This window comes from Panthera pardus, unplaced genomic scaffold (assembly GCF_024362965.1).
Source record: "Panthera pardus isolate Hobbes unplaced genomic scaffold, ASM2436296v1 HiC_scaffold_27, whole genome shotgun sequence".
Lineage (NCBI taxonomy): Eukaryota > Metazoa > Chordata > Mammalia > Carnivora > Felidae > Panthera > Panthera pardus.
The window spans coordinates 64,719,486-64,746,410 of record NW_026526843.1 but is presented as its reverse complement, the minus strand read 5'-3'; the positions used below and the strand labels follow the sequence as shown (position 1 = coordinate 64,746,410).

At 36.5% G+C, this 26,925-nt stretch overlaps 2 protein-coding genes across 3 annotated transcripts in view; one reads left to right on the top strand and one right to left on the bottom strand.

The window, feature by feature from the left end:
- The window catches only part of ZDHHC15 (zinc finger DHHC-type palmitoyltransferase 15), a 188,212-nt gene that overhangs the window by 66,713 nt on the left and 94,574 nt on the right, over positions 1-26,925 (bottom strand). For both annotated transcript variants that reach the window (XR_002077150.2, XM_019439238.2), the window contains exon 3: positions 18,297-18,391. Coding sequence is in view for 1 of the 2 variants with exons in the window: in XM_019439238.2 (XP_019294783.1) it covers positions 18,297-18,391 (95 nt within the window). In the remaining variant the exon portion in view is untranslated. The remainder of the gene's footprint in view (positions 1-18,296; positions 18,392-26,925) is intronic.
- The window catches only part of UPRT (uracil phosphoribosyltransferase homolog), a 210,015-nt gene that overhangs the window by 176,037 nt on the left and 7,053 nt on the right, over positions 1-26,925 (top strand). The gene's annotated exons all lie outside the window — the stretch shown is intronic.

Genomic DNA, 26,925 nt, shown 5'->3' with positions numbered 1-26,925 from the left:
AAAAACACATCACCACAGAAAATTATCAAATCACAAAAGAAAACAGCAAGGAGGAAGAAACAAAGGAACTACAGAACAGCCAGAAAACAATTAGCAAAATGATATAGTACATCCTTACCTATGGATCATTACTTTAAATGTGAATAGGTTAAATTATCCAATCAACAGACATAGAATGGCTGACTGGATTTAAAAACAAACAAACAAACAAACAAACAAACAAACACAACTACATGCTTTGTATAAGACAATCACAATCAGATTTATAGAGTGAAAGCAAAGGAATAGTATTCCATGCATACTCCATGCAAATGAAAATCAAAAGCAAGCAAGTTTAGCTATACTATAGCAGACAAAAGAGACTTTACGTAAAAAACTATAACAGGAGACAAAGAAGGTCATTATACAATGATAAAGGGCTAATATAAAATTTTAAATATTTATGTACCCAACATTGAAGCATCTAAATATATAAAGCAAAGATTGACAGAACTGAAGGAAGAAATAGGCAGCAATACAATAAAAAATAGGGGACTTTAGGAGCCCCTGGGTGGCTCAGTCAGTTAAGCCTCAGACTTCAGGTCAGGTCATGATCTCACAGTCTGTGAGTTTGAGCCCAGTGTTGGGTTCTGTGTCGACAGCTCAGAGCCTGGAGCCTGCTTCGGATTCTCCCTCTCTCTCCCCCTCTCCCCCTCTCCCACTCACTTCTTTCTCTCAAAAATAAACATTAGAAAAATTTTAAAAAATAGGGGACTTTAATATCCATCTTTTATCAATTTATAGATCATCCAGACAGAAAATCAATAAGGAAAAGCAAATTTGAATAACACTACAAACCAAATGGACCCAACAAATATGTACAAAACATTCTACCCAACAGCAATATAATACATATTCTTCTTAGTCACACACAGAACATTCTCCAGAATAGATCATAAGTTTGACAAAAAAAAAAAATCTTAACAAATCTTAACAAATTTAAGAATTGTTATTTAAATTTAAGGATGGAAATCATATTAAGGGTATTTTCTGGTCATGACTACATAAAACTAGAAATCAATAACAGGAGGAAAACTGTAAAGTTCACATTTTTTTGGAAATTAAACAACACCTTCTTGAATAACCTATAGGTCAAGAGGAAATCAAGAAAGAAATAAAAATATATATTGAAAAAAATTAAAATAGAAGCACAACATAGCAAAACTTATGATATGCAGCAAAAGCAGTTCTAAGTGAGAAGTTTGTAACAATAAATACCTACAATGGGAAAAAAGAAATATCTCAAATAATCTGTTTTTATCTCAAATAAGTAGAAAAAGAAGAAATGAAGCCCAAAGTTAATAGAAGAATGAACTAAAAAATATGAGAGCAGAAATAAATGAAATAATGACTAGAAAAAAAACACAGAAAGTGTCAAAGAAACTAAGAGCTGATTTTTGAAAAGATAAACAAAATTGACAAACCTTTAGTTAGACTAAGAAAACAAGAGAAGACTCAAATAAATAAAATAAAAAATGAAAGAGAAGACATTACAACTCATAACACAGAAATACAAGGGATTATAAGCGACTACTGTGAACATTTAATAAATGGGATAACCTAGAAGAAACGGATATTTCCAGACACATACAACCCACAAAGACTGAAACATGAAGAAACAGAAAATACTAATGGATCATTAACAAGTAAGGACTTTGAATCAGTAATCAAAAATCTCCAAATGAAGAAACGTCCAGGGCCAGATAGCTTCATTGGTGAATTCTACCAAATATTTGAAGAATTAACACCAGTTCTTCTCAAATTCTTCCAAAATATTGGCGAGAACAGTACACTTCAAAACTCGTTTTACAAAGTCGGCATTATCATGATAACAATGCCAAACAAGGCCATTACAAGAAAAGAAGATCACAGGCCAATATCCTTGGTAAACATTGATGCAAAATCCTTAAGATATTAGTAAACCAAATTCAACAGCATATTAAAAAGATCACTCATTATGGCCAAGTGGGATTTATATTTAGGATACAAGGATGGCTTAACATATGTAAATCAATAAATGTGATATACCATATTTACAAAATGAAGGACAAAAGTCATATAATCATCTCAATAGATGCACAAAAAGCATTTTACAGATTTCAACATCACTTCATGATTAAAAACTCTCAGCAAATTAGGTGTAGATCAAATATACCTCAACATAAGGCCACAGATGAGAAACCCACAGTTAATGTCATACTCAATTGTGAAAATCTGAAAGCTTGCCCTCTAAGATCAGGAACAAGAAAAGGATTCCCACTCTTGCCACTTCTATTCAACATATTACTGGAAGTGATAGCTAGAGCAATTAGGAAAGGAAAGAAATAAAGGCATACAAATCAGAAAGGAAGACGTTATGTTTTCTATTAGTAGATGATAGGATCTTACATATACAAAACGCCAAAAAGCCCACAAAAACTAATAAATTCAGTAATGTTGCAAGGTAAAAAACAAAACAAAACAAAACAAAAAATCCCCAAATCAGTTGCATTTCTATACTGTAAAAACAAACTATCCAAAAAAAGAAGTTAAGAAAACAATTGCATTACAGTAGCATCAGAAAGAATAAAATACTGGGAGGAGGGGCCAACGTGGAGGAGAAGTAGGGGCATCCGTACTTCCCACGTCTCTCAAACAAAGAAGTAATGAAACCAAAGGATTTGAACCCCAAGAGTCAGGGAGGAAAAGAGACTGAATCTACCGGGAAGAACACAAGACAACTTGAGAAACCATAGGTGGGTGATAGCGAACTGGGGGAGATAAAACTGGCCCCGTAGGCATGGAGGGGAGGGATACCCTTCTGCAGAGAGACAAAGGGAAGAGAAAGAGTGGCTGGGGAAGTGTAGGACTGTATCTGGAGAAGAGAAAAACCCCAGTCTGGAACTGAGAGGGATCCTATCTCTAACTGTGGGGCTTTCTTCGGACTGGGGCCGGCTCCCTGTTCAGGCACCTGGGGAGGAGGGGAGCCAGCCCTGGGCTCAGTGGTAGAACAGGGGTGCAGTCCACAGTAGGAGAAAGCAGTCCACTCCCTGGAGGGCTGCATGATAGAACAAAGCCTGCCTGCATCCGCCACCCCCGGAATCAGTGGCTAGGTCAAGGGCGCAGTCCACAGTAGGAGAAAGCAGCCCCCTCCCTGGAGTGCTGTGGCAAAAGACAAAGCCTGCCTGCATTCCCCACCCCTGGGCTCAGCAGCGAGGTCAGCAGCACAGTTTGCAGCAGGAAAAGGCAGTCCTTCCTGAAGTGCAGCAGCACAGACAAAGCCAGCCTGGACCACATATTGAGCTGCACAGAGAGGTGCTCCCCCAGTGCCAGAGTCCACGGAGAGGGACTTTGAATTCTAGACAAGTACCAGGCCAGGGGATTTGCTGGAGCAAGAAGGACTTCCCCATCTACGCCTGTGACACAATGAGGACAACTCACAAGGAGTCCACCAGGTCGTAGAGAAGAGACTGGGGGATCAGCATTCTCCCCACCACCACCACCAAGGCAGGGCCTCAGGGATCAGTCCTGGGTCCCATAGTGGAGGTGGGACAAGCCTACACCAAACCACACCCCTCCATGCTGGGTAACTGCCTTTCTGCAGGAGCCAGATAGATGCTGTGCAACCAGATGGCTCCATCATCCAGACCAGTGATGCTGCATAGCCTGGTTTAACTCCAGGACAATTCTTGCTATTTAGATATATTCTCCCTTCCTGTCTCTTCCCTCCTCTAGGCTGGTTACTCTGGTTGTTGGTTTGTTTAAGCAGACATATTTACTCCATTCCCTTGATACATGTTCTACATCTCCTGTCCTTTTCTTTCTCTCTCTCTGGAATAATCAAGCCACAGAGCTTCTCAGTCTGGGTAACTTTATCTTCATTTTTTTCCTTCCCCACCTCCTTCTTTATTTCTCTCTCTCTCTCTCTCTCTCTCTCTCTTAATTAAGCTATTTAGTCTCTCTTTCTCTTTGTTCCCTCCCCTGTCATTTCTCTTTGTATGTGCTCTTCCATCAGAACCGCCTCCACCCTGTTCTTTGCTTGTAGCTGGTGTTTCTGTTTTTTTTTTTTAATTTTTGGAATTTTTCTTGTTTGTGTGTTTGCATGTGTGTTTTGTCCGTTTGTTTGTTTTATTTGTATGTGTGTTTGCATGTATTTGTTTCATGTTTGTTTGTCTGTTTTCCTTTTTAGGGCTACATCAAGGAACAAATCAAGGCACACCTCGTAGAGGGTCCAAAACATCACTACAAGTACAGAAATAAAATAACCAAAGTCACAACAACAAAGAGCAAGTAACACTCTCCAAAAAACACCTCCTGAAGGGTCAGGCCCTGGACAGTGAATGACCCCCCTTTAATATAGCAGTGCTTGCAGGGGCAGAGCACATAACAAACTTTTAAAACTGATAAAGGACAGAAAACTAGCCAAAATGATGAAATGGAAGAATTACCCTCAAAAGAAATTCCAGGAAGAAGTGACAGCTAACTAATTGATCAAAACAGATATGAGCAATATAACTCAACAAGAATTTAGAATAATAGTCATAAGATTAATTGCTGGGCTTGAAAAAGGCATAGAAGACAGTAAAGTATCTGTTACTGCAGAGATCAAGGAACTAAAAAACAGTCATGATGAATTAAAAAAATGCTACAAATGAAGTGCAAAATAAAATAGAGACTGCCACAGCAACAGATTAAAAAGGTGGAGGGGAGAAAAGGTGAATTAGAAGATAAAATTATGGAAAAAGAGGAAGCTGAGAAACAGATTAAAAATCCAGGATCACGAGGGGAGAATTAGAGAACTAAGTGATGCAATCAAATGGAACAATATCCGTATCATAGGAATTTCAGAAGACAAAGAGAAAGAGAAAGGAGCTGAAGGTTTACTTGAACAAATCATAGCTGAGAACTTCCCCAATCTGGGGAAGGAAACAGACATCAAAAGCCAAGAGACACAGAGAACTCCTTTCAGACGTAACTTGAATTGATCTTCTGCATGACATATAGTGAAACTGGCAAAATACAAGGATAAATAGAGAATTCTGAAAGCAGCTAGGGATAAGCGGGCCTTAACATACAAAGATAGACACATAAGAGTAATAGCAGACCTATCTACTGAAACTTGGCAGGCCAGAAAGGAATGGCAGGAAATATTCAATGTGATGAACAGGAAAAATATGCAGCCAAGAATCGTTTATCCAGCAAGCCTGCCATTCAGAATAGGAGAGAGTTTTCCCAAACAAACAAAAACTGAAGGAATTCATCACCACTAAACCAGCCCTACAAAAGATCCTAAGGGGGATTCTGTGACTAAAATGTTGCAAGGACCACAAAATACCAGAGACATCACTAACAAGCATGAAACCTACAGACATCACAATGATTAATCCATATCTTTCAATAATAACACTGAATGTAAATGGACTAAATGCTCCAACCAAAAGACATAGGGTATCAGAATGGATGAAAAAAATAAGACCCAACTATTTGCTGTCTGCAAGAGACTCATTTTAGACCTAAGGACACCTTCAGATTGACAGTGAGTGGATGGAGAACTATCTATCATGCTACTGGAAGTCAAAAGAAAGCTGGAGTAGCCATACTTATATCAGACAAACTAGACTTTAAATTAAAGGCTATAAAAAGAGATGAAGAAGAGCATTATAAAATAATTACAGGGTTTATCCATCAGGAAGAGCTAACAATTATAAATGTCCATGCACCGAATTCTAGGGCACCCAAATATTTAAAAATATTAATCACAAACATAAGCAACCTTATTGATAAGAATGTGGTAGTTGCAGGGGACTTTGATACTCCAGTTACAGAAATGGACAGATAATTTAGACACAGAATCAGAAAAGAAATAATGGCCCTGAAAGATACATTGGACCACATGGACTGACAGATATATTTAGAACTCTACATCCCAAAGAAGCAGAATATACTTTCTTCTCAAGTGTACATGGAACATTCTCCAAGATAGACCACATACTGGGTCACAAAATAGCCCTCAGTAAATATAAAAGAATTGTGATCATACCATGCACACTTTCAGATCACAATGCTATGCAAGTTGAAATCAACCACAGGAAAAAGTCTGGAAAACCTCCAAAAGCATGGAGGTTAAAGAACATCCTACTGAAGAATGAATGGGTCAACCAGGCAATTAGAGAAGAAATTAAATGATATATGGAAACAAATAAAAATGAAAATGCAACCATCCAAGCCCTTTGGGATGCAGCAAAGGCAGTCCTGAGAGGAAAATACATTGCAATCCAGGCCTATCTCAAGAAACAAGAAAAATCCCAAATAGAAAGTCTAACAGCACATGTAAAGGAAGTAGAAGCAGAACAGCAAGCACACCCCAAACCCAGCAGAAGAAGAGAAATAATAGAGATCAGAGAAGAAATAAACAATACAGAATCCAAAAAAACAGTAGAACACATCAATGAAACCAAGAGTTGGTTTTTTGAAAAAAATGAGCAAAATTGATAAATCTCTAGCCAGGATTCTCAAAAAGAAAAGAGAGAGGACCTAAATAGATAAAATCACGAATGAAAATAGATTTATTACAACCAGTCCCTCAGAAACACAAGCAATCATCAGGGAATATTTTGAAAAATTATATGCCAAAAAACTAGACAATATGGAAGAAATGGACAAATTCCCAAACACCCACACACTACCAAAACTCAAACAGGACAAAATAGAAAATTTGAAGAGACCCTTAACTAGTGAAGAAATTGAATCAATCATCAAAAATCTCCCAACAAATAAGAGTCCTGGACCAGATGGCTTCCCTGGGTAATTCTACCAGACATTTAAAGCTGAGTTAATACCTATCCTTTGCAAGCTGTTCCAAAAAATAGAAATGGAAGGAAAACTTCTGGACTCATTCTATGAAGCCAGCATTACTTTGATCCCCATACCAGACAGAGACCCAGCAAAAAAAAAAAAAAAAAAAAAAAGAGAACTACAGACCAATATCCCTGATGAATATGGATGCAAAAATTCTCAACAATATACTAGCGAATCGAATTCAACAGCATATAAAAAGAATTATTCACCATGATCAAGTGGGATTCATTCCTGGGCTGCAGGGCTGGTTCAACATTAGCAAATCAATCAATGTGATACATCACATTAATAAAAGAAAAGATAAGAACCATATGGTCCTGTCAATTGATGCAGAAAAAGCATTTGACAAAATACAGCATCCTTTCTTGATGAAAACCCTCAGGAAAGTTGGGATAGAAGGAACATACTTAAACATCATCAAAGCCATTTATGAAAAGCCCACAGCTAATATCATCCTCAATGGGAAAAAACTGAGAGCTTTCCCCCTGAGATCAGGAACATGACAGGGATGTCCACTCTCACCACTGTTGTTTAACATAGTATTGGAAGTCCTAGCATCAGCAGTCAGACAACAAAAGGAAATGAAAGAATCAAACTAGCAATAATGAAGTCCAACTTTCACTTTTTGCAGACAACATGATACTCTACGTGGAAAACCCAACAGACTCCATCAAAAGTCTGCTAGAACTGATACATGAATTCAGCAAAGTCGCAGGGTACAAAGTCAATGTACAAAAATAGGTTTCAGTTTTATACACCAATAATGAAGCAACAGAAAGACAAATAAAGAAACTGATCCCATTCACAATTGCACCAAACACCATAAAATACCTAGGAATAAGCCTAAGTGAAGATGTAAAAGATCTGTATGCTGAAAACTATAGAAAGCTTATGAAGGAAATGGAAGAAGATACCAAGAAATGGAAAAACATTGCGTGCTCATGGATTGGAAGAATACATATTGTTAAAATGTCAATACTACCTGAAGCTATCTACACACACAGTGCAATCCCAATCAAAATTGCACCAGCGTTCTTCTCGAAGCTAGAACAAGCAATCCTAAAATTTGTATGGAACCACAAAAGACCCCACATAGCCAAAGTAATATTGAAGAAGAAAACCAAAGCGGAAGGCATCACAATCCCAGACTTTAGCCTCTACTACAAAGCTGTAATCATTAAGACAGCATGGTATTGGCACAAAAACAGACACATAGACCAATGGAATAGAATAGAGACTCCAGAATTGGACCCACAAAAGTATGGCCAACTCATCTTTGACAAAGCAGGAAAGAACATCCAATGGAAAAAAGACAGTCTCTTTAACAAATGGTGCTGGGAGAACTGGACAGCAACATTCAGAAGAATGAAACTAGACCACTTTCTGACACCATACACAAAAATATATTCAAAATGGATGAAGGACCTGAATGTGAGACAGGAATCCAACAAAACCCTAGAGGAGAAAGCAGGAAAAAACCTCTTTGACCTCAGCCGCAGCAATTTCTTACTTGACACATCCCCAAGGGCAAGGGAATTAAAAGCAAAAATGAACTATTGGGACCTCATGAAGATACAAAGCTTCTGCACTGCAAAAGAAACAGTCAACAAAACTAAAAGGCAACCAACGGAATGGGAAAAGATATTTGCAAATGACATATCGGACAAAGGGCTAGTATCCACGACTTATAAAGAACTCACCAAACTCCACACCCAAAAAACACATAATCCAGTGAAGAAATGGGCAAAAGTCATGAATAGACATTTCTCTAAAGAAGACATCCAGATGGCCAACAGGCACATGAAAAGATGCTCAACGTCACTCCTCATCAGGGAAATACAAATCAAAACGACACTGAGATATCACCTCACGCCAGTCAGAGTGGCCAAAATGAACAAATCAGGAGACCATAGATGCTGGAGAGGATGTGGAGAAACGGGAACCCTCTTGCACTGTTGGTGGGAATGCAAATTGGTGCAGCTCCTCTGGAAAACAGTGTGGAGGTTCCTCAAAAAATTAAAAATAGACCTGCCCTATGACCCAGCAATAGCACTGCTTTGAATCTCCTCAAAGGATATAGGAGTGCTGATGCATAGGGGCAATTGTACCCCAATGTTTATAGCAGCACTTTCAACAATAGTCAAATTATGGAAAGAGCCTAAATGTCCATCAACTGACAAATGGATAAAGAAGATGTGGTTTATATATACAATGGAATACTACTTGGTAATGAGAAAGAATGAAATATGGCCTTTTGCAGCAATGTGGATGGAAATGGAAAGTATTATGCTAAGTGAAATAAGCCAGGCAGAGAAAGACAGATACCATATGTTTTCCCTCATATGTGGAAGTTGAGAAACTTAACAGAAGACCATGGGGGAAGGGGTGGGGAAAAATTTACAGAGAGGGAGGGAGGCAAACCATAAGAGACTCTTAAGGACTGAGAACAAATGAAGGGTAGATGGGTGGGGGAGATGGGAAAGTGCTTGATGGGCAGGGAGGAGAGCATTTGTTGGGATGAGCACTGCATGTTGTATGGAAACGAATTTGACAATAAGTTATCTTAAAAAATAAAAAATAAAACAAAATATAAAATAAAATAAGTGATGCTAGAAAAAAAATAGAATAAAATACTTAGGAATAAATTTAACCAAAGAGTTGAAGGAAATGTAGGAGAAAAACTATAAAACATTGATGAAACAAATTGAGGAAGACACAAATAAGTGGAAAGATTTCCTATGTTTATGAAGTAAAAAAATTAATATCCACACACCCAAAGCTATCTACAGATTCCAATAGTATCCTTTTATAGAAATATATAAAATAATCCTAAAATCCTCTTGGAACCACAAAAGTTCCTAATTAATTAAAGCAATTTTGAGCAACAAAAACAAAGCTAGGAGCATCACACTTCCTGATTTCAAATTATATTATAAATTTATAGTAATCAAAACAGTACCATACTGGCATAAAAAGAGACACATAGACCATTAGAACAGAATCAAGAGCTCAAAATACAGTCAACTAATCTTTAGCCATGTTGCCAAAAATACACAATGGGAAAATGATAATCTCTTTAATAAATGTGCTGGAAAAAATGGATATTCAGACACAAAAGAAAGAAAATGGATCTTTATCTTACAAAAACTCATGTAAAATGAATTGATGGGTGCATGGGTGGATCAGTCAGTTGAGCATTCATCTTTGGCTGAGGTCATGATCTCAGTTTGTACATAGGTTTGAGCCCCGCAGCAGTCTCTGTGCTGACAGCTCAGAGCCTGGAGCCTGTTTCGGATTCTGTGTCTCCCCCTCTCTCTGTCTCTCCCCTGCTTGTGCTTGCTCATGTACTCTCTAAATAAACTTAAAAAAAAGAAAAATAAGTAAAATGAATTAATTACTTAAACAAAATACCTGAATCCATAATAATCCTAAAAAAAAGAGGAAAACTCTTTGACACTGGTTATGGCATAATAATTTGGATTTGGTCCCAAATCCACACATAACAAAGGCAAAAACAAACAAAGAAACAAATAAGTGGAGTTACCTCAAACCATAAAGTTTCTGCATAGCAAAGGAAAAAGTCAATACAATGATAAAGCAGCCTTTGGAATGACAGAAAATCTTTGCAAACTATCTGATAAGCAGTTTTTATACAAAAAATATATGTAACTCATACAACTCAATAGCAATAATAATAACAATAACCATATTAAGAATGGTCAAAAGAACATACAAATGGCACACAGGTATTTGAAAAGGTGCTCAACTTTGTTAATTATCAGAAAAATGTAAATCAAAACCACAACGAGATATTACCTCACAACTGTCAGGATGGCTATTATCAAAAAAAAAAAAATGTCAAAGCATAAACAAGTGTTGGTGAGGATGTAGAGGAAAGGGAATCCTTTTTCACTGTCGGTGGGAATATAAATTGCTACCACCATTATGGAAAACAGTATGGAATTCCTCAGACATTTGCAATAGGACTACTATCTGATCCAGAAATCCCACTTTTAGGTGTACGCCCAAAGGATATGAAAACAGGTTGTATGCTGAAGAAACATACGTACTCCCATATTTTTTGCAGCATTATTTACAGTCATAAAGATATAGAAACAATCTATGTGTTCATCAACAGATGAGTGGATAGAGAAAATATGGAATATATGTATAACTGAATATTACTCAGTCTTTAAAACTAAAGAATTCCTACCATTTGCAACAACATGGATGTACCTAGAGGATATTATGCTAAGTGAAATAAGCCAGACACAGAAAGACAAGAACCGTATTATCTCACTTATGTGTGGAATCTTTTAAAAAAAAGTCAAATTCATAGTAATAGAGGAGAATGATGGTTACAGGAACTGAGAAGAGGGAGTTAGGGAAAATGTTGGCAAAAGTGTACAAAATTTTAGTTATATAAAATGAATAGGTTATGGAGACCTAATGAACAGCATGGTGACTATAGTTAATAGTAATGTATTAATAATGTATTGTATTATTAAAATACTAAGAGAATAATCTCAAGGGTGCATCATAACAAAAATGGTAACTATGTGAGGTGACAGATATGTTAGTTCATGTGATAATCATTTCACAATTTACATGTATATCAAAGCATCACATTTCACACTTTAAATATATACAATTTTTATTTGCCAATCATACCTTAGTAAAGCTGGAAAAAATAAAATGAATAAAATAAAATATTTAATCCATTAAAAAAAGAAAGAGATAGACATTACATATTGATAAGATAGTCAATACATTAAGAACATTCAGCAGTTATAAACATAGAAAGAGCCCCCAGATATAAGAAGTAAAACTGATAGAACTGAAGGAAAATTACACAGTTCTACAATAATAACTGAAGATTTCAAACACCCATTTTCAATAATAGATAGAACATCTAGACAGAAGAACAATAAAGAATGGAGGATTTTATACACTGTAAACCAACTAGATGCAACGCACGTATATATAACACTCCACCCAAAGATAGTAGAATACACATTCTTCCCATAAGCACACAGGACACCCTCCAGTATAGACCATAGATTAGGACGCAAAACAATCTCAATAAATTAAAAAAACCTGTAATCATACAATCTCTGACTTCAGTGGAATGAAAGAAATCAATAACTGAAGTAAAACTTTAAATCCACAAATTTGTGGAATTGAACAACACACTCTTAAACAACTAATGAATTAATAAAAAATCACCAGAGACATTTAAAAAATACTTTGAGATAAATGAAAATGAGAAAACAACATGCCAAAAATTATAGGATGCAAAAAAGCAGTGTTTAGAGGAAAATTTATAGCTATAAATAACTATATTATAAAAGGAATAATATCAATTCAATATTCTTTACATCTTAAGGAATCAGAAAATGAAGAGTGGGGCACCTGGGTGGCTCAGCACTTTTAGCATCCAACTTCAGCTCAGGTCATGATCTCGCAGTTCGTTGAGTTCCAGCCCTGTGTCACGTTCTGTGTTGACAGCCCAGAGCCTGGAGCTTGCTTTGGATTATGTGTCTCCCTCTCTCTCTGCCCCTCCCCCGCTTGCACTGTCTCTGTCTCTGTCTCTGTCTCTCTCTCAAAATAAATAAAACATTAAAAAAAACAGAAATGAAGAGCAATCTAACCCCAAGGTTTGCAGTGGTAAATAGCATTGGAGCAGGGATAAAAACAAATGAGGAATAGAAAACAGTACAAATAATCAATAAGACAATACCACCAAAATTGTGACTTTGAAAAGATCGACAAATTTAAGCAACTTTTAACTAAATGGAAGAGAGAGAGAGAGAGAGAGAGAGAGAGAGAGAGAGAGAAGACACAAATTACTAATGTCAGAAATGAAAATGTTACATTACTACAGACCTTACAGAAACAGAAATAATTATAAGAAAACAGTATAAGAATTGTGTGCCAAGAAATTAGAAACCTAGGTAAAACAGAAAAATTCCTAGAAATACAAAAAGTACCAAAATTGAATCAAGAAGAAAAAAACCAATGAATATACCTAAAATAAGTTAAGAGATTTAATAATCAAAAAGCAATCAATAATGAAAATCTCAGGACTGACGATTTCACAGATAAATTCAATTAGAAGAAGAAATAACATAAGCCCTTCTCAGAATCTTAAAAAAAATAACAGAGAGAGAAGAGAGGAACACTTTCTCTAGCCAGTGCAAGCAGGCAAGAAAAAAAAAATAATCAAAGGCATCCAAATTGGATAGAAAAGAGTAAAATTACCTCTGTTCATAGATAGTATGATCTTATATGTAGAAACCCTAAAGATTCCCCCACCAAAACCTGTTAGAAGTAATATGTTAAAGCCAGCAAAATTGTAGGATACAAAATCAACAGACAACAATCAGATGCATTTCCATATGTTAGCAATGAATAATCATAAAAATTAAGAAAACAACTACATTTACAATATTATGAAAAAGAATAAAATACTTAGGAATAAACTTCATCAATGAGGTGAAAATCTTGTACACTGAAAACTAAAAACTGTTGCTAAAAATAATTAGATACAAATAAATGGAAAGACATATCATGTTCATGGATCAGAAAAGTTAATATCGTTAAGAATATTGTTACCACCCAAAGTAGTCTACAAATTTGATGCAATCTCTATCAAAATCCCAATGATACTTTTCTGTATAAATAGAAAATTCTATCTTAAAATTCATATGAAATCTCAAGGAACCCCAAATAGCCAAAATAATCCTGAAAAAGAACAAACTTACTTGTCTCATTTATTTATTTCTAAACTTACTACAAAGATACAAGATTCAAAACAGTGTGGTACAGACACAAAAACTAATGGAGTAGAAGTAGGAGCCCACAAACCCTCACATATGTGGTAAGATGATTTTTGAAGAGTGTCAAGACCATTCAATGGGAAAGATGGTCTTTTCAACAAATGGTCCTAGCAAAACTGCACATGCACATGCACATGCAACATAATGAAGCTGGATCCTTAACGTAAACGATATACAAAAATTAGCTCAAATGGATTAAATATCTACACATAAAAAGCTAAAACCACAAAACCCTTAGAAGAAAACATAGGGAATAAATTTCATGACATTGGATCTGGCAATCATCTTTTGGATATGACATCAAAAGCAGAGACAACAGAAGTAAAAGTAGATAAATTGGATTACTTCAAAATTTAAAGCTTCTGGGCATCAAAACACTACCAACAGAGTGAAGAGACAACCTATGGAATAGGAGAAAATATTCACAAATTACATACCTGATAAATGTCAAGTGTCCAAGATATATAAAGATTCTTACAACTCAAGAACAAAAAGACAAACAACCCAACTAGTAAATGAAGAATATATATGAATAGCCAACAAGCACATGGAAAGATGATTGACATCATTAGTCATAGAGAAATGTAAATAAAAACTACAGTGAGATACTACTTCACACCCACCAAGAAGTCCAAAATATACATACATATGGAAAGAAAGAGAGGGAGAGGGAGAGGGAGAGGGAGAGGGAGAGGGAGAGGGAGAGGGGGAGAGAGGGAGAGAGAGAGAGAGAGAGAGAGAGAGTGAGAGAGAAAAAGAAAAAAGAAAAGAGAAAAGAATGAATGTTAATGTGGATGTGGGAAACTCTGAATCCTCATACATTGATACTGGGAATGTAAAATGGTACAGCTGGTGTGGAAAACAGTTTTTCAGTTTCTCATACAGTTAAACATAAAATTATCATGTGACCTAGCAATATTATTCCTAGGTATATACTCGAATTGAAAACAGATGTTCAAACAAAGAGTTATACACAATCGTTCATAGAGCACTATTCACTATAGCCAAAAGATGGAAAGACCCAAGATATCCATCAAAAGATGAATGGATAGGGCCGCCTGGGTGGCTCAGTCAGTTGGGCGTCTGACTGGCTCAGGTCATGATCTTGAGTCGTGAGTCTGAGCCCCACATCGGGTTCTGTGCTGACAGCTCAGAGACTGGAGCCTGCTTTGGATTCTGTGTCTCCCTCTCTCTCTGCCTCTCCCCCACTCACACTGTCTCTCTATGTCTCTCAAAAAGGAACAAACGCTAAAAAAAAATTTTTAAAAAGATGAATGGATAAACCAAATGTGGTATGTCCATAAATGGAATATTGTTCAGGCATAACAAGAGTGCATTCTAATACATGCCACAGCATGAATGAACCTTGGAAACATGCTAACAGAAAGACACCAGACACCAAAGACTACATATTGTTTGATATCATTTATATGCAATATCCAGAAAGGAAGGAAATCTAATGAGATAGAAAGTAGATTAATGGTTGCCAGGATCTGGAGATGGGGGAAAGAGGAACTATTGTTTAATGCATATGGGGTTTCCTTTTGAGGTGATGAAAATATTCTGGAACTAGATAGTGGTGATGGCTGAACAACACTGTGAATATACTAAATACCACTTAATTATACATTATGAAATGTACACTTTAAAATGGAATTTTAGGAATGCTGGGGTGGCTCAGTCAGTTAAGTGTCTGACTTGATTTCAGCTCAGGTCATGATCTCAAGGTCATGGGATAGAGCCCCATGTCAGCTCACTCTGTCAGCACAGAGACTGCTTGGGATTGTCTCTCTACCCCTCCCCCAGCTCACACACACAAACTCTCTCTTTCAAAATATATAAACATTTGAAACAATGGAATTTTATATTATGTGAATTTTAGCTGGACAAAAATTGTCTCCTTCACACTATTTAGAAAGCCTATAGGCAACTAGAAAGGCTGAGTGGTTGGAAATTTTGTAGGCCTAAACTGGGTGGGATGATGATAAGATTCAGATAAGAACTGCAAATGTCTAACATTTAAGACCACATTTTCAACATTTTTAATTGCTAAAAAGAAAAGATGAGTTTTGGGGGCCTATTTGATAGCCATGATATTAATTTCTCTAATACCAAATACATTCCAGTCTACCACCAATTGTCCACCCAAAATGTGTTTACTAGCTCATTGCATTCTAATCCTCAAAAAGGCTTGGTTAGTGCCAGAAATAGGGCATCCAGGCATTACATCTTATTCCAAACCCAAAGTAACTTACTGAATAACCACAAAGTTTTCATCACATATTAGCAGTAACAACTCTGTCTTTCAAGCAGGTTCAGTATGCCACACAAAAGTTATATTCTCAAGGACAGCTCCCAAATTAAAGGGTTTCCCCAAGTGTTACTTTTAATTATCAAAATTAAAAAGAATTGTTTAAAAATTTATACTAGTAACTAGAATAGTTAAAATTTATTTATTTTTAATTTTTTTAATGTTTATTTTTGAGAGAGAGAGAGAGAGAGAGAGAGAGAGAGAATAAGTTGGTGAGGGGCAGGGAGAGAGAGAAGGAGACACATAATCCGAAGCAGGCTCTAGGCTCTGAACTGTCAGCACAGAGCCTGACATGGGGCTCCAACCCATGAGCTGTGAGATCGTGACCTGAGCCAAAGTCAGTTGCTTAACTGACTGAGCCACCCAAGTGCTCCTAGAATAGTTAAAATTTAAAATGACAATATCAGGGCTGTCTGAGTGGCTCAGTTGGTTGAATTTTTTATCTTGATTTTGGCTCAGGTCATGATATGGTCATGAGATCGAGCCCTGTGTTGGCTCTGTGTTGAGGGTGGAGCCTGCTTGGGATTCTCTCTCTCCCTTTCTCTCTGCTCTTCCCCCACTTGTGTGCATTCTCTCTCTCTCTCTCTCTCTCTCTCTCTCTCTCTCTCTAAAATAAATAAATAAACATTAAAAAAAATAAAACTAGACCTATCCTAGATCCAGTCATCATGCTATTGGGTATATACCCAAAGAATACAAAAACTCAAATTCAAGAGATTATATAAACCCCTATGTTTATTGCATTTTTTTCTATAATTGCCAAATATGGCAGCAGCACAAGTGTCCATTGACAGATGAATGGATAAATAAGATGTGATATGTGTATTATTAACATACTATATATATACTGGAATATTATTCAGCCATAAAAAGGAATAAAGCCTTGCCATTTGCAACAACATGGATGGAGCTACAGAATATAATGTTAAGTGAAATAAGTCAGAGAAAGACAAGTGCCATATGATTTCACTCGTATGTGAAATTTAAGAAACTAAGCAAATGAACAAAGGAAAAAAATGAGAGAGACAAACAAGAAACAAGTTCTTAATAGAGAACAAACTCATGGTCACCAGAGGGGAGGTAGGTGGGGGGATTGGTTAAATAGGTGATGGGGATTAAGGAGTGCACTTTTCCTGATGAGCACCAGGTGTTGTATGTAAGTGCTGACTCACTAAATTGTGCATCTAAAACTAATATTACACTGTATGTTAACTATACTGGAATTAAAAATTTAAAAAGAATAAAATTTAAAAAATAGATGATAATGTTTATTTGTCAATTTTTGCCTTTTAGTTAGATGGTTTAATCCATTTATATTTCCAATAATTACTCATAAGGAAGGACTGCTGCCATTTATTTTCTATATATCCTATATCTCTTATGTTTCTCAATTCTTCTATTAATGTTTTCATTTGTATTTAATTTCATTTTTCCTGTGTACCATTTTGGTTCCATAAGTGGAGAAATTTATATCAGTATTTTTCCTAATGTTTGGAAGCTGTTTAAATCTCTTTCATCATTCCTTTTTTTCTACTTTACAACCTAACTTGTTTTACAGTAGTCACAGTATAAATGTCTGATACAGTTATAAACTCTTTGATGAACCTTCTCAAAATACTGTATGAAACACTTTGGTTCAAGGGAGTACAGTTTGACAATAATAATTTAACTATTGTAATTTTTTTCTAGTTGTCTTCCAGAGTATCACTGGGTTCTAATATTATACAGTTTTACAAAATTGAAATAGATGAGTCCTCAGTATCCAAGTTGTTCTTGCTTTTTAATTTTATCACCAGTTCAGATAATGGTTTCTTAGTCTTCAAGGTGTCTATGGTCAGTGATCTTGCAATAGACTATCCTTCAATAGACTATCATTTACCTTAATCACTACGAGTCCTTTTTAAAGATTACCCTGAATCTCTTGTAATGGAAAATTATTTACTTTTTAAAAAAATCTCTTTTTTTTAACGTTTATTTATTTTTGAGACAGAGAGAGAGAGAGCATGAACAGGGGAGGGTCAGAGAAAGAGGGATACACAGAATTCGAAACAGGCTCCAGGCTCTGAGCTTGTCAGCACAGAGCTGACGCGGGGCCCAAACCCACGGACCGCGAGATCATGACCTGAGGCAAAGTCGGACGCTTAACCGACTGAGCCACACAGGCGCCCCAAAATCTCTTTTTGTTTTTGTTTGTTTATTTGTTTTGTTTTGTTTTTGACATTTCTACTTTCCTCTGTCTTTAGTCTTTATGGAGTAACCAGTATTCTTACCTTCTGGTTTGGCTGTTGTGGAAGTGTAAATATAGACTTCCAGTAGGTCCAGGTAAAGAACACAAAAATGGCATGGTAGAATATGAGGTAGATAACTGAAATTTAAGAGAAAAAATCAGTGTTTACACTATTTTTGTCCATTCCTAAGAGTTCTGAAAGACATAAAACTAAACAACAAATTTGTTTTGTTTTCCTATTACCAAGTATTTTCTAGTACTCTTATAAAATTTTAATTCTTAACTTTTTCCCATGAAGTGACAGAAACAAGATGTAGTGCCAAATTTTTAATGACACTTTCTGGAAGTTTCATGTTTTAAAAGTTACCATGTGATTCTAAAGCTAAAGGGGAAATTTTCTTTATAACAATGTGAGGGAAGTTACCATCGCCACTCATCATTATCTCTGCCACTGTAGGTGCTAAAAGATGATAATGATATTATTTGCACAACACTACAGTTTACAACGCCATTTCATATTATCTCATTTTATTGTTTCAATAACTTTGTGAGATAGGAAGTAGGATAGGGACAGTTGATTAACTATCAGGAGTTGTTGGTTATGCAAAGTGACACAGCTATTATATAATGTATTCAGATCTTAAACACAGGGTTACTGACTGTAAATCACAAATTCTTTTCAGCAGCCTCAAAGAATACACACTTTTTAAAGAAGTAGTATGGATTCATATTTATTGAAGCCAGTAATTAGAGACATTTTCTTTTTCAGCACTAGAAAGGAAGGTTCCACATGACTGCATAATTGCATCTGGTTAGGGTCACATCCTTGGACTAAGACTGGTGGGGGAATAATCTGCAGTCCTAATTTTACATAAAAATACCAATAAACTTAGTATAAAAATCACAGTGAACTTCCACTTACAACATCAACATGTTTAAAGTCATTATGTAAACAGCACTTTCAACTTTGTTAAACTAATAAAACATGACAGTATCTTCAGATTATATAGTTTTGAAATATCAGTTGTATCTTTGTGATAGCTGTAAAAGTGGCTTCCCACTGCTTAATATTTTATATTCGTTGCCTCCTGGATAGTTCTGATATCAGAAATTTCAGTATTCTTCACAAGTTCATTCATTATAAGACTGATGGCCAGTTTACTGATTCATTGTGAGTCCTTGCATTGCAAGGACTTAAGAAAGACTCAAGGGAATGATGCCTCAAGACCAAGTTAATACGGGTAAGCCTCTCACACATTTATGACTAAATTGAAAAAGCTGTACTCTGAGCCCAGTGCTCCTTGTCTTGTGTTCAGTACCTTTTTTATGTGCTTAATTTGTGTCATTAAGAAATCTCACTTTCAAATTCAAGCAATTTAAAGTAAAACATAAAAGTTCACTGTACACATACATCTACCTTCTACTTCCCCATCCTAAGGCATAGTACCCATTTATTATTTGGCATGTATCATTCCAGATATTCTGATTTTCATATGTTTATATAAATCTATGAAGATAACATGCATATGGAATTTTTATAATATTTAAAAATTTTTATTGTATATCTTTTGAAAAGCAATACATTCACAACATTCAAAATTTGAAGGTATAAAGTGGTACACAGGAAAAGTCTCCCCTCTGTCCTTGTCTTTCAGCCATCAAGTTTCCCTCCTGGAAGCAACAAATGTCACAATTTCATGACTTCATTCTGTACCCTTTTATATTTTAAACATATGGAAGTACTGAAACAGGGTGGTTTTCCCCCCACACAAATAGCAGTATTTGCACTGTTTTGTAGTTTTGCACTGATTTCTTTTCCATTTTCTCTAAGTTGGAAATAATTCTACTTACTATAACTTGGAAAGAGTGAGCTTCCTCATTCTCCTACAAACAAATGTTGCAGGGAGGGGCACCTGGGATCATGACCTCACGGTTCATGGGTTTAAGCCTGGCATTGGGCTCTGCACTGACAGTGTGGGCCCTGCTTGGGATTGTCTCTCTCCCCCCCCCCCCACCCCTGCCCCTCCTCCACTCACACCTTCTCTCTCTCAAAAATAAATAAATTAATAAAATAAATAAATTTAAAATGTTGCATTGGTTTTCATTGCATCAGTGTACCACAATTTGACCAAACTGTTTCTTATGAAAAATATTAGTTGTTTCCTTTTTTCTTGCTATTAAAAACAATGTAATGAAAATACCTTGCCCAAACATAGGCCCTTTGGTAGACACTGTCAAGCTGACATTAAAAAAAAATGAAAAAAAAGCTTTTTTTCCATTGTGGGGGAACCATAGGTTCCACAGGGCCATTCAGGTGATGCTCATGCCAGGGTATTGCAGGGTGGAGCTATGAGGGGGGCAAATGAGAGAAGGGAGCATGGGGATCCTGCTCACACTGAATCCACAGACCTCCCCCCACCACCTGACCACTGCCTCTTTCCTGCTATTGCCCTGTCCACGAACTCTTCCACACTTGCTTCATGGTTGGGCACTAGAAGCTTCCACATGGACACTCAGTGGATTGTGGCTCTCCAGGTCCCACGATCAAGTGCTGGGGTGGTACAGTGAACAAGACTGTGGTTAGAAGGGACCTTGGACATCACCTGCTCCAACACTCATTGCACAGATTCAACTAAGGTACATACAAGGGTTTGTTATACTCTGTCATCTCCCTGGCAGTTTCAGGGCATGGCAGAGAGGATTTCTAAGTTCCATATGTATCACACCACGAACTGGAGGCCTATTCATATTTACAATAAAAATTCACTTGGGGAAGAGAGAGGGAAGATAGCAGTGCAGTAGGTGGACTCTAAGCTCATCTCATCTCAGGAATACAACTAGATAACTATCAAATTATCATAAAGAGACCAGAAATAGACCTGAAGACTGACAGAACAAGCTCCACAGCTAAAGGGTGAGAAGAAGCCATATCAAAGAAGGTAGGAAGTGGAGAGACATGGTTTAGGGGAGAAAAGGATCATGGGTGCTGTGGAGGGGAGGGAAATGTGGTCACAGAGAAGGGTTATAGAGAGCTTTGAGCACATAGGGGGATTCAAAAGAAGGTTTCCCCAAAAACCATTGGCTTGGAAAATGACGTGGGCCTAATTTCATGAGTTCTTGAAACCAGCAGGGCTTAAACCTTGGAGTTTTAAAGGTCAGCAGTCTTGGATGGGATTGAGCCTGGAGGACACTGTACTGCTCTTGGACAGAAGGCAGAAGCTGGGGGTGGACAGCAGGGAAACAGCAATCTGAAGAACAGTGGGCACACAGTGGGGAGATTATTTACTCTACTCGGAGAACATCCCTGAGATGCAACATTCAGAGACGCCTCTCCAGGAACAAAAGTCTTGGATGGCGCTCTATCCCTCCTCTTCCCTTCAGCATAAACACAATGCCACCTGCAAGAGGCAGTACGGAACTGACACTGGCTGCCTAATGTGCTTACACCAAGCCCCATACTGCTGCACTCTTGTGGGACTGCCCTTTGCAGTCACGCTTGCCTCAGGCATGGCAGGCCTTTCTCCAAGAAAACCAGTGCAAATTCCTGCCCACACCACATGTCCTTGCCAGAAAGTTCTGAAGGACCTCAGTTCTGGTGGAAGAGTTGTCAGATTTCATTTCATAAGCAGACCGGAGCACATCTAGTTAAAACTCACCACATTCAGACCAGAGACCAAACACTGCACACACCCGGGCAAGGGGAGCCTCTGCAGACTGGCCTGAAGGAAGTGCAGACAAAACACAACAGCAGAGTACAAGCAGCACACACCAAAGACATTCCTTGAGGCAACAGCCCTTGGCATTATGTGACCTATTCTTCATAAGGCCATTGCTTTCAGGAGCAGGAGACATAACTGGCTTTTCCAACACACAGAAAAAGGCAGAGACATAGACAGAATGCCAAGACAGAAGAATTTCTCCTAAATGAAAGAACAAGATAAGGCCATGGCCAGAGATCTAAATAAAACAGATATAAGTAACATGACTGATGGAGAATTTAAGGAAACAACCATAAGAATACTCACTGGGCTTGAGAAAAGAAGACATCAGTGAGACATGTACCACAGAGATAACAGTTAAAAAAAGAATCAATCAAAGATGAAAAGTACAATAAACAGGCTTGATGCAATGAAAAGCAGGCTGGAAGAAGCAAAGGAATTAATTAGTAACACAGAACAAAATAATGAAAATAATGAAGCTGAACAAAAGAGAGAAAGAAGATGTATGCAACATGAGAATAGACTTAGGGAACTCAGTGACTCCATCAAACATAATAACATTTGTATATGAGTCCCAGAAGAAGAAGAGAGAAAAGGGGGCAGAAAATTTATTTGAGGAAATAATAGCTGAAAATTTCCCTAGTCTGGGGGAAGAAACAGATATCCAGATCTAGGAGGCAGAGAGAACTCTCATCAAAATCAATGAAAGCAGGCCAACACCAAGACATATAATAATTAAATTTGCAAAACATAGTGATAAAGAAAAAATCGTAAAGTGGCAAGACAAAAGAAGTCCTTAGCTGACAAGGAAAAATCCATAAGGCTAGCTGGAGACATCTTACCAGAAACTTGGTAAGACAGAAGGCAGTGGCATGATATGTTCAAAATGCTGAAGGGGAAAAATCCGCAACCAAGAATACTCTATATAGCATGGCTATCATTCAGATAGAAGCAGAGATAGAGTCTCCCAGAGAAACAAAAACTAAAGGAATCTGTGACCACTAAACTAGCCCTGCAAGAAATATGAAGGGGACTCTTTGAGGGCAAAGGAGAAACCAAAAGTGACAAAGATAAGAAAAGATCAGAAAAATCACCAGAAACAATGACAAAACATGAATAAAGTGATAATAAATACATGCCTACCAATAATTACTTTGTAAATGGACTAAATGCTGAATAAAAATACATAGGGTGTCAGAATGGAAAAAAAAAGAAGGCCCATCTATATGCTGTCTACAAGAGACTCATTATAGACCTAAAGACACCTGCAGATTGAAAGTGAGGGGATGGAGAAACATTTATCATGCAAATGGTTGTCAAAAGAAAGCCAGAGTTAGGGAGGGAGGCAAACCATAAGAGACTCTTAAAAACAGAATAAACTGAGTGTTGATGGGGGGTGGGAGGGAGGGAGAAGTGGGTGATGGGCATTGAGGAGGGCACCTGTTGGGATGAGCACTGGTTGTTGTATGGAAACCAATTTGACAATAAATTTCATATTAATAAAACCTAATTATTCCACATTCATGTAAAAACAGACTGGAAAAACAGACAAATAAGGACACTATACCATAATAAAGGATACAATACGAAAAGAAGATCTAACAATTACAAATATTTATGCACCTATAAGGAAGCACCCAAATACATGAAACAATAACAAACATAAAGGAACTAATTGATAACGATGCAAAACTAGTAGGTGGCTTAACATCCCAGTTACATCAATAGATCATCTAAGCAGAAATTCAACACGAAAACAATGGCTTTCAATGGCACACTGGACCAGGTACTTAACAGATATATTCAGAACATTCTATTGTAAAACAGTTGAATATACATTCTTTTCAAGGGCACCTGGGATATTCCTCAGAACAGATCACACATTAGGTCACATATCAGGCCTCAATAAATACAGAAAGATTGAAGTCACATCATGTAGCTTTTCTGACCACAACACTATGAAACTAGAAGTCAATCCCAAGAAAAATGTGGAAAAAACATAAAAAACATAGAAGTTAAACAATATGCTACTAAATAATGAATCAATCAACCAGGAAATCAAACAAGAAATAAAAAAAAATTCATGGAAACAAATGCAAATAAAAATACAATGGTCCAAAACATTTAGGATTGAGCAAAAGTGGTCCTAAGAGGGATGTATATAGCAAAACGGGCTGAATTCAAGAAGCAAGAATAGTCTTAAATAAACAGCCTAACCTTTCATCTAAAGAAGCTAGAAAAAGAACAACAAAGCCTAAAGCCAGCAGAAAGATGGAAATAATAAAGATTAGAGAAGAAATAAATGATCTAAAAAACAATAGAACAGATCGATGAGAGCAGGATCTGGTTCACTGAAAAAAATTCATAAAATTGATAAACCTATAGCTAGACTTATCAAAAAAAGGGGAAAGTACTCAAATAAAATCACAAATGAGGGACAGGAAAGTACAACCAATACCCCAGAAATAGAAACACTATTTGAACAAATTGGACAACCTGGAAGAAATGGATAAATTCCTAGGAACATATAAACCACCAGAACTGAAAGAAGAAATAGAAATCTTGAACAGACCAATAACCAGGAAAGAAATTGAATAAGTAAGTAAAAACCTCCTGACAAACAGAAGTCCAGGAACAGATAGCTTCACAGATGAAATCTACCAAACATTTAAAGAAGAGTTAATACCTATTCTTCTCAAACCATTTCAAAACAATAGAAGAGGAAGGAAATGTTCCACATTCATTCTATGAGGCCAGCATTATCCTGATACCAAAACCATAAAAAGATACTACAAAAGAAGAGAACTACAGGCCAATATCTCCAATGACAATACATGCAAAATTTGTCAACAAAATACTAGCAAACTAAATAGAACAAGAAATTTAAAAATTACTCACTTCAATCAAGTGGCATTTATTAACAGGAAGCAAGGGTGTACAATATTTACAATCAATGTTTTACACCACATTAATAAAAGAAATGATAAGAATTATATGATCATTTCAATAGATGCTGAAAAGCATTTGACAAAGTACAACATCCATTCATGATAAAAAAAAAAAAAGCAGGCTTACAGGGAACATTCCTCAATATAATAAAGGCCATCCATGAAAAACTCATAGCTCATATCATACTCAATGGGAAAAAACTGAGAACTATTCCTCTAATTCAGGAACAAGATAGGGACGTCCACTCTCACCACTGTCATTTAACACAGTACCTAAATTACTAGCCACAGCATTCATACAACAAAAAGAAATAAAAGACATACAAATTATCAAGGAAGAAGTCAAACTTTCACTATTTACAGATAACATGATACTTTATACAGAAAGCCCAGAAGACTCCACCAATAAACTGCTAGAACTGATACATGATTTTAGTAAAGTCTCAGGATACAAAATCAACATATAGAAATCTGATGCATTTTTATACAGCAATAATGAAGCAGCAGAGACATAAATTAAGGAGTCAATCCCACTTACAATTGCACACACACAGAAAAGATACCTAGGAATACACATAACCAAAGAGGTGAAAGACCTGTACTCTGAAAACTAGGAAACACTGACGAATGAAATTGAAGAGGACACAAAGAAATGGCAAGACATTCCATGCTCATGGATTGGAAGAACAAATATTGTTAAAATGTCTATGCTACCCAAAGCAATCAACACATTTAATGCAATCTCTATCAAAATACCACCAACATTTTTCACAGAGCAAGAACAAACAAACCCAAAATTTGTGCAGAACCACAAAAGACCCCAAATAACAAAGTAATCTTGAAAAAGAAAAACAACCCTGGAGGCATCACAATTCTGGATTTTAAGTTATATTATAAAGCTGTAGTGATCAAAACATTATGATACTGGTACAAAAAAGACACATAGATCAATGGAAAAGAAGAGGAGACCCATAAATGAAACCACAAATATATGGCCAATTAATCTTTGACAAAGCAGGAATTAAAATTAATGGGCAAATGACAGTGTCTTCAACAAATGGTGCTGGGGATACTGTGGTATGATACTGCAGTATAATATTGCATGCATCATGCAAAAGAATAAAACTGGGTCACTTTCTTACACCATACACAAAAATAAATTCAAAATGGAGGAAAGACCTAAATGTAGACATAAAATCATAAAAATCCTAGAAGAGAACACAGGTAATAACCTCTTTGACATCAGCCATAGCAATTTTTTTCTAGATATATCTCCTGAGGCAAGGGAAATAAAAGCAAAAATAAACTACAGGACTTTATAAAAATAAAAAGCTTCTCCACAGTAAAGGAAAAAACAAAACTAAAAGGCACCCTATGGAATGGATTAAGGTATTTGCAAATGATATATCTGATAAAGGATTAGTACCCAAAATATATAAAGATCTTATAAAGCTCAACACCCCAAAAATGAATAATCCAATTAGAAAATGGGCAGAAAACATGAATGGACATTTTTTTCAAAGAAGAAATCCAGATGGCCAACAGATACATGAAAGATGGTCAAATATCACTGATCATCAGGGAAATACAAATCAAAACTACAATGAAGTATCACCTCACACATGTCAGAATGGCTAAAATTAACAACATGAGAAACAACTAGCATTAGCAATGATGTGGAGAAAGGCGAACCCAGTTGTACAGTTGGTGTGAATGTCAACTCTTGCAGCTACTGTGGAAAATAGTATGGAGGTCCCTCAAAAAGTTAAAAAAATATAAGTATCCTATTATCCAACAATCACATTACCCCCAAAATACAAAAACACTAATTTACAGGGACACATGTACCATATGTTTATAGCAGCATTATTTACAATGACCAAATTACAGCAGCAGCTGAAGTGTCCATCAATTGACAAATGGATAAAGAAGGTGTGTATATAATAGAATATTAGCAATAAAAAAGAATGAAATCTTGCCATTTGCAACAACATGGATGGAGCTG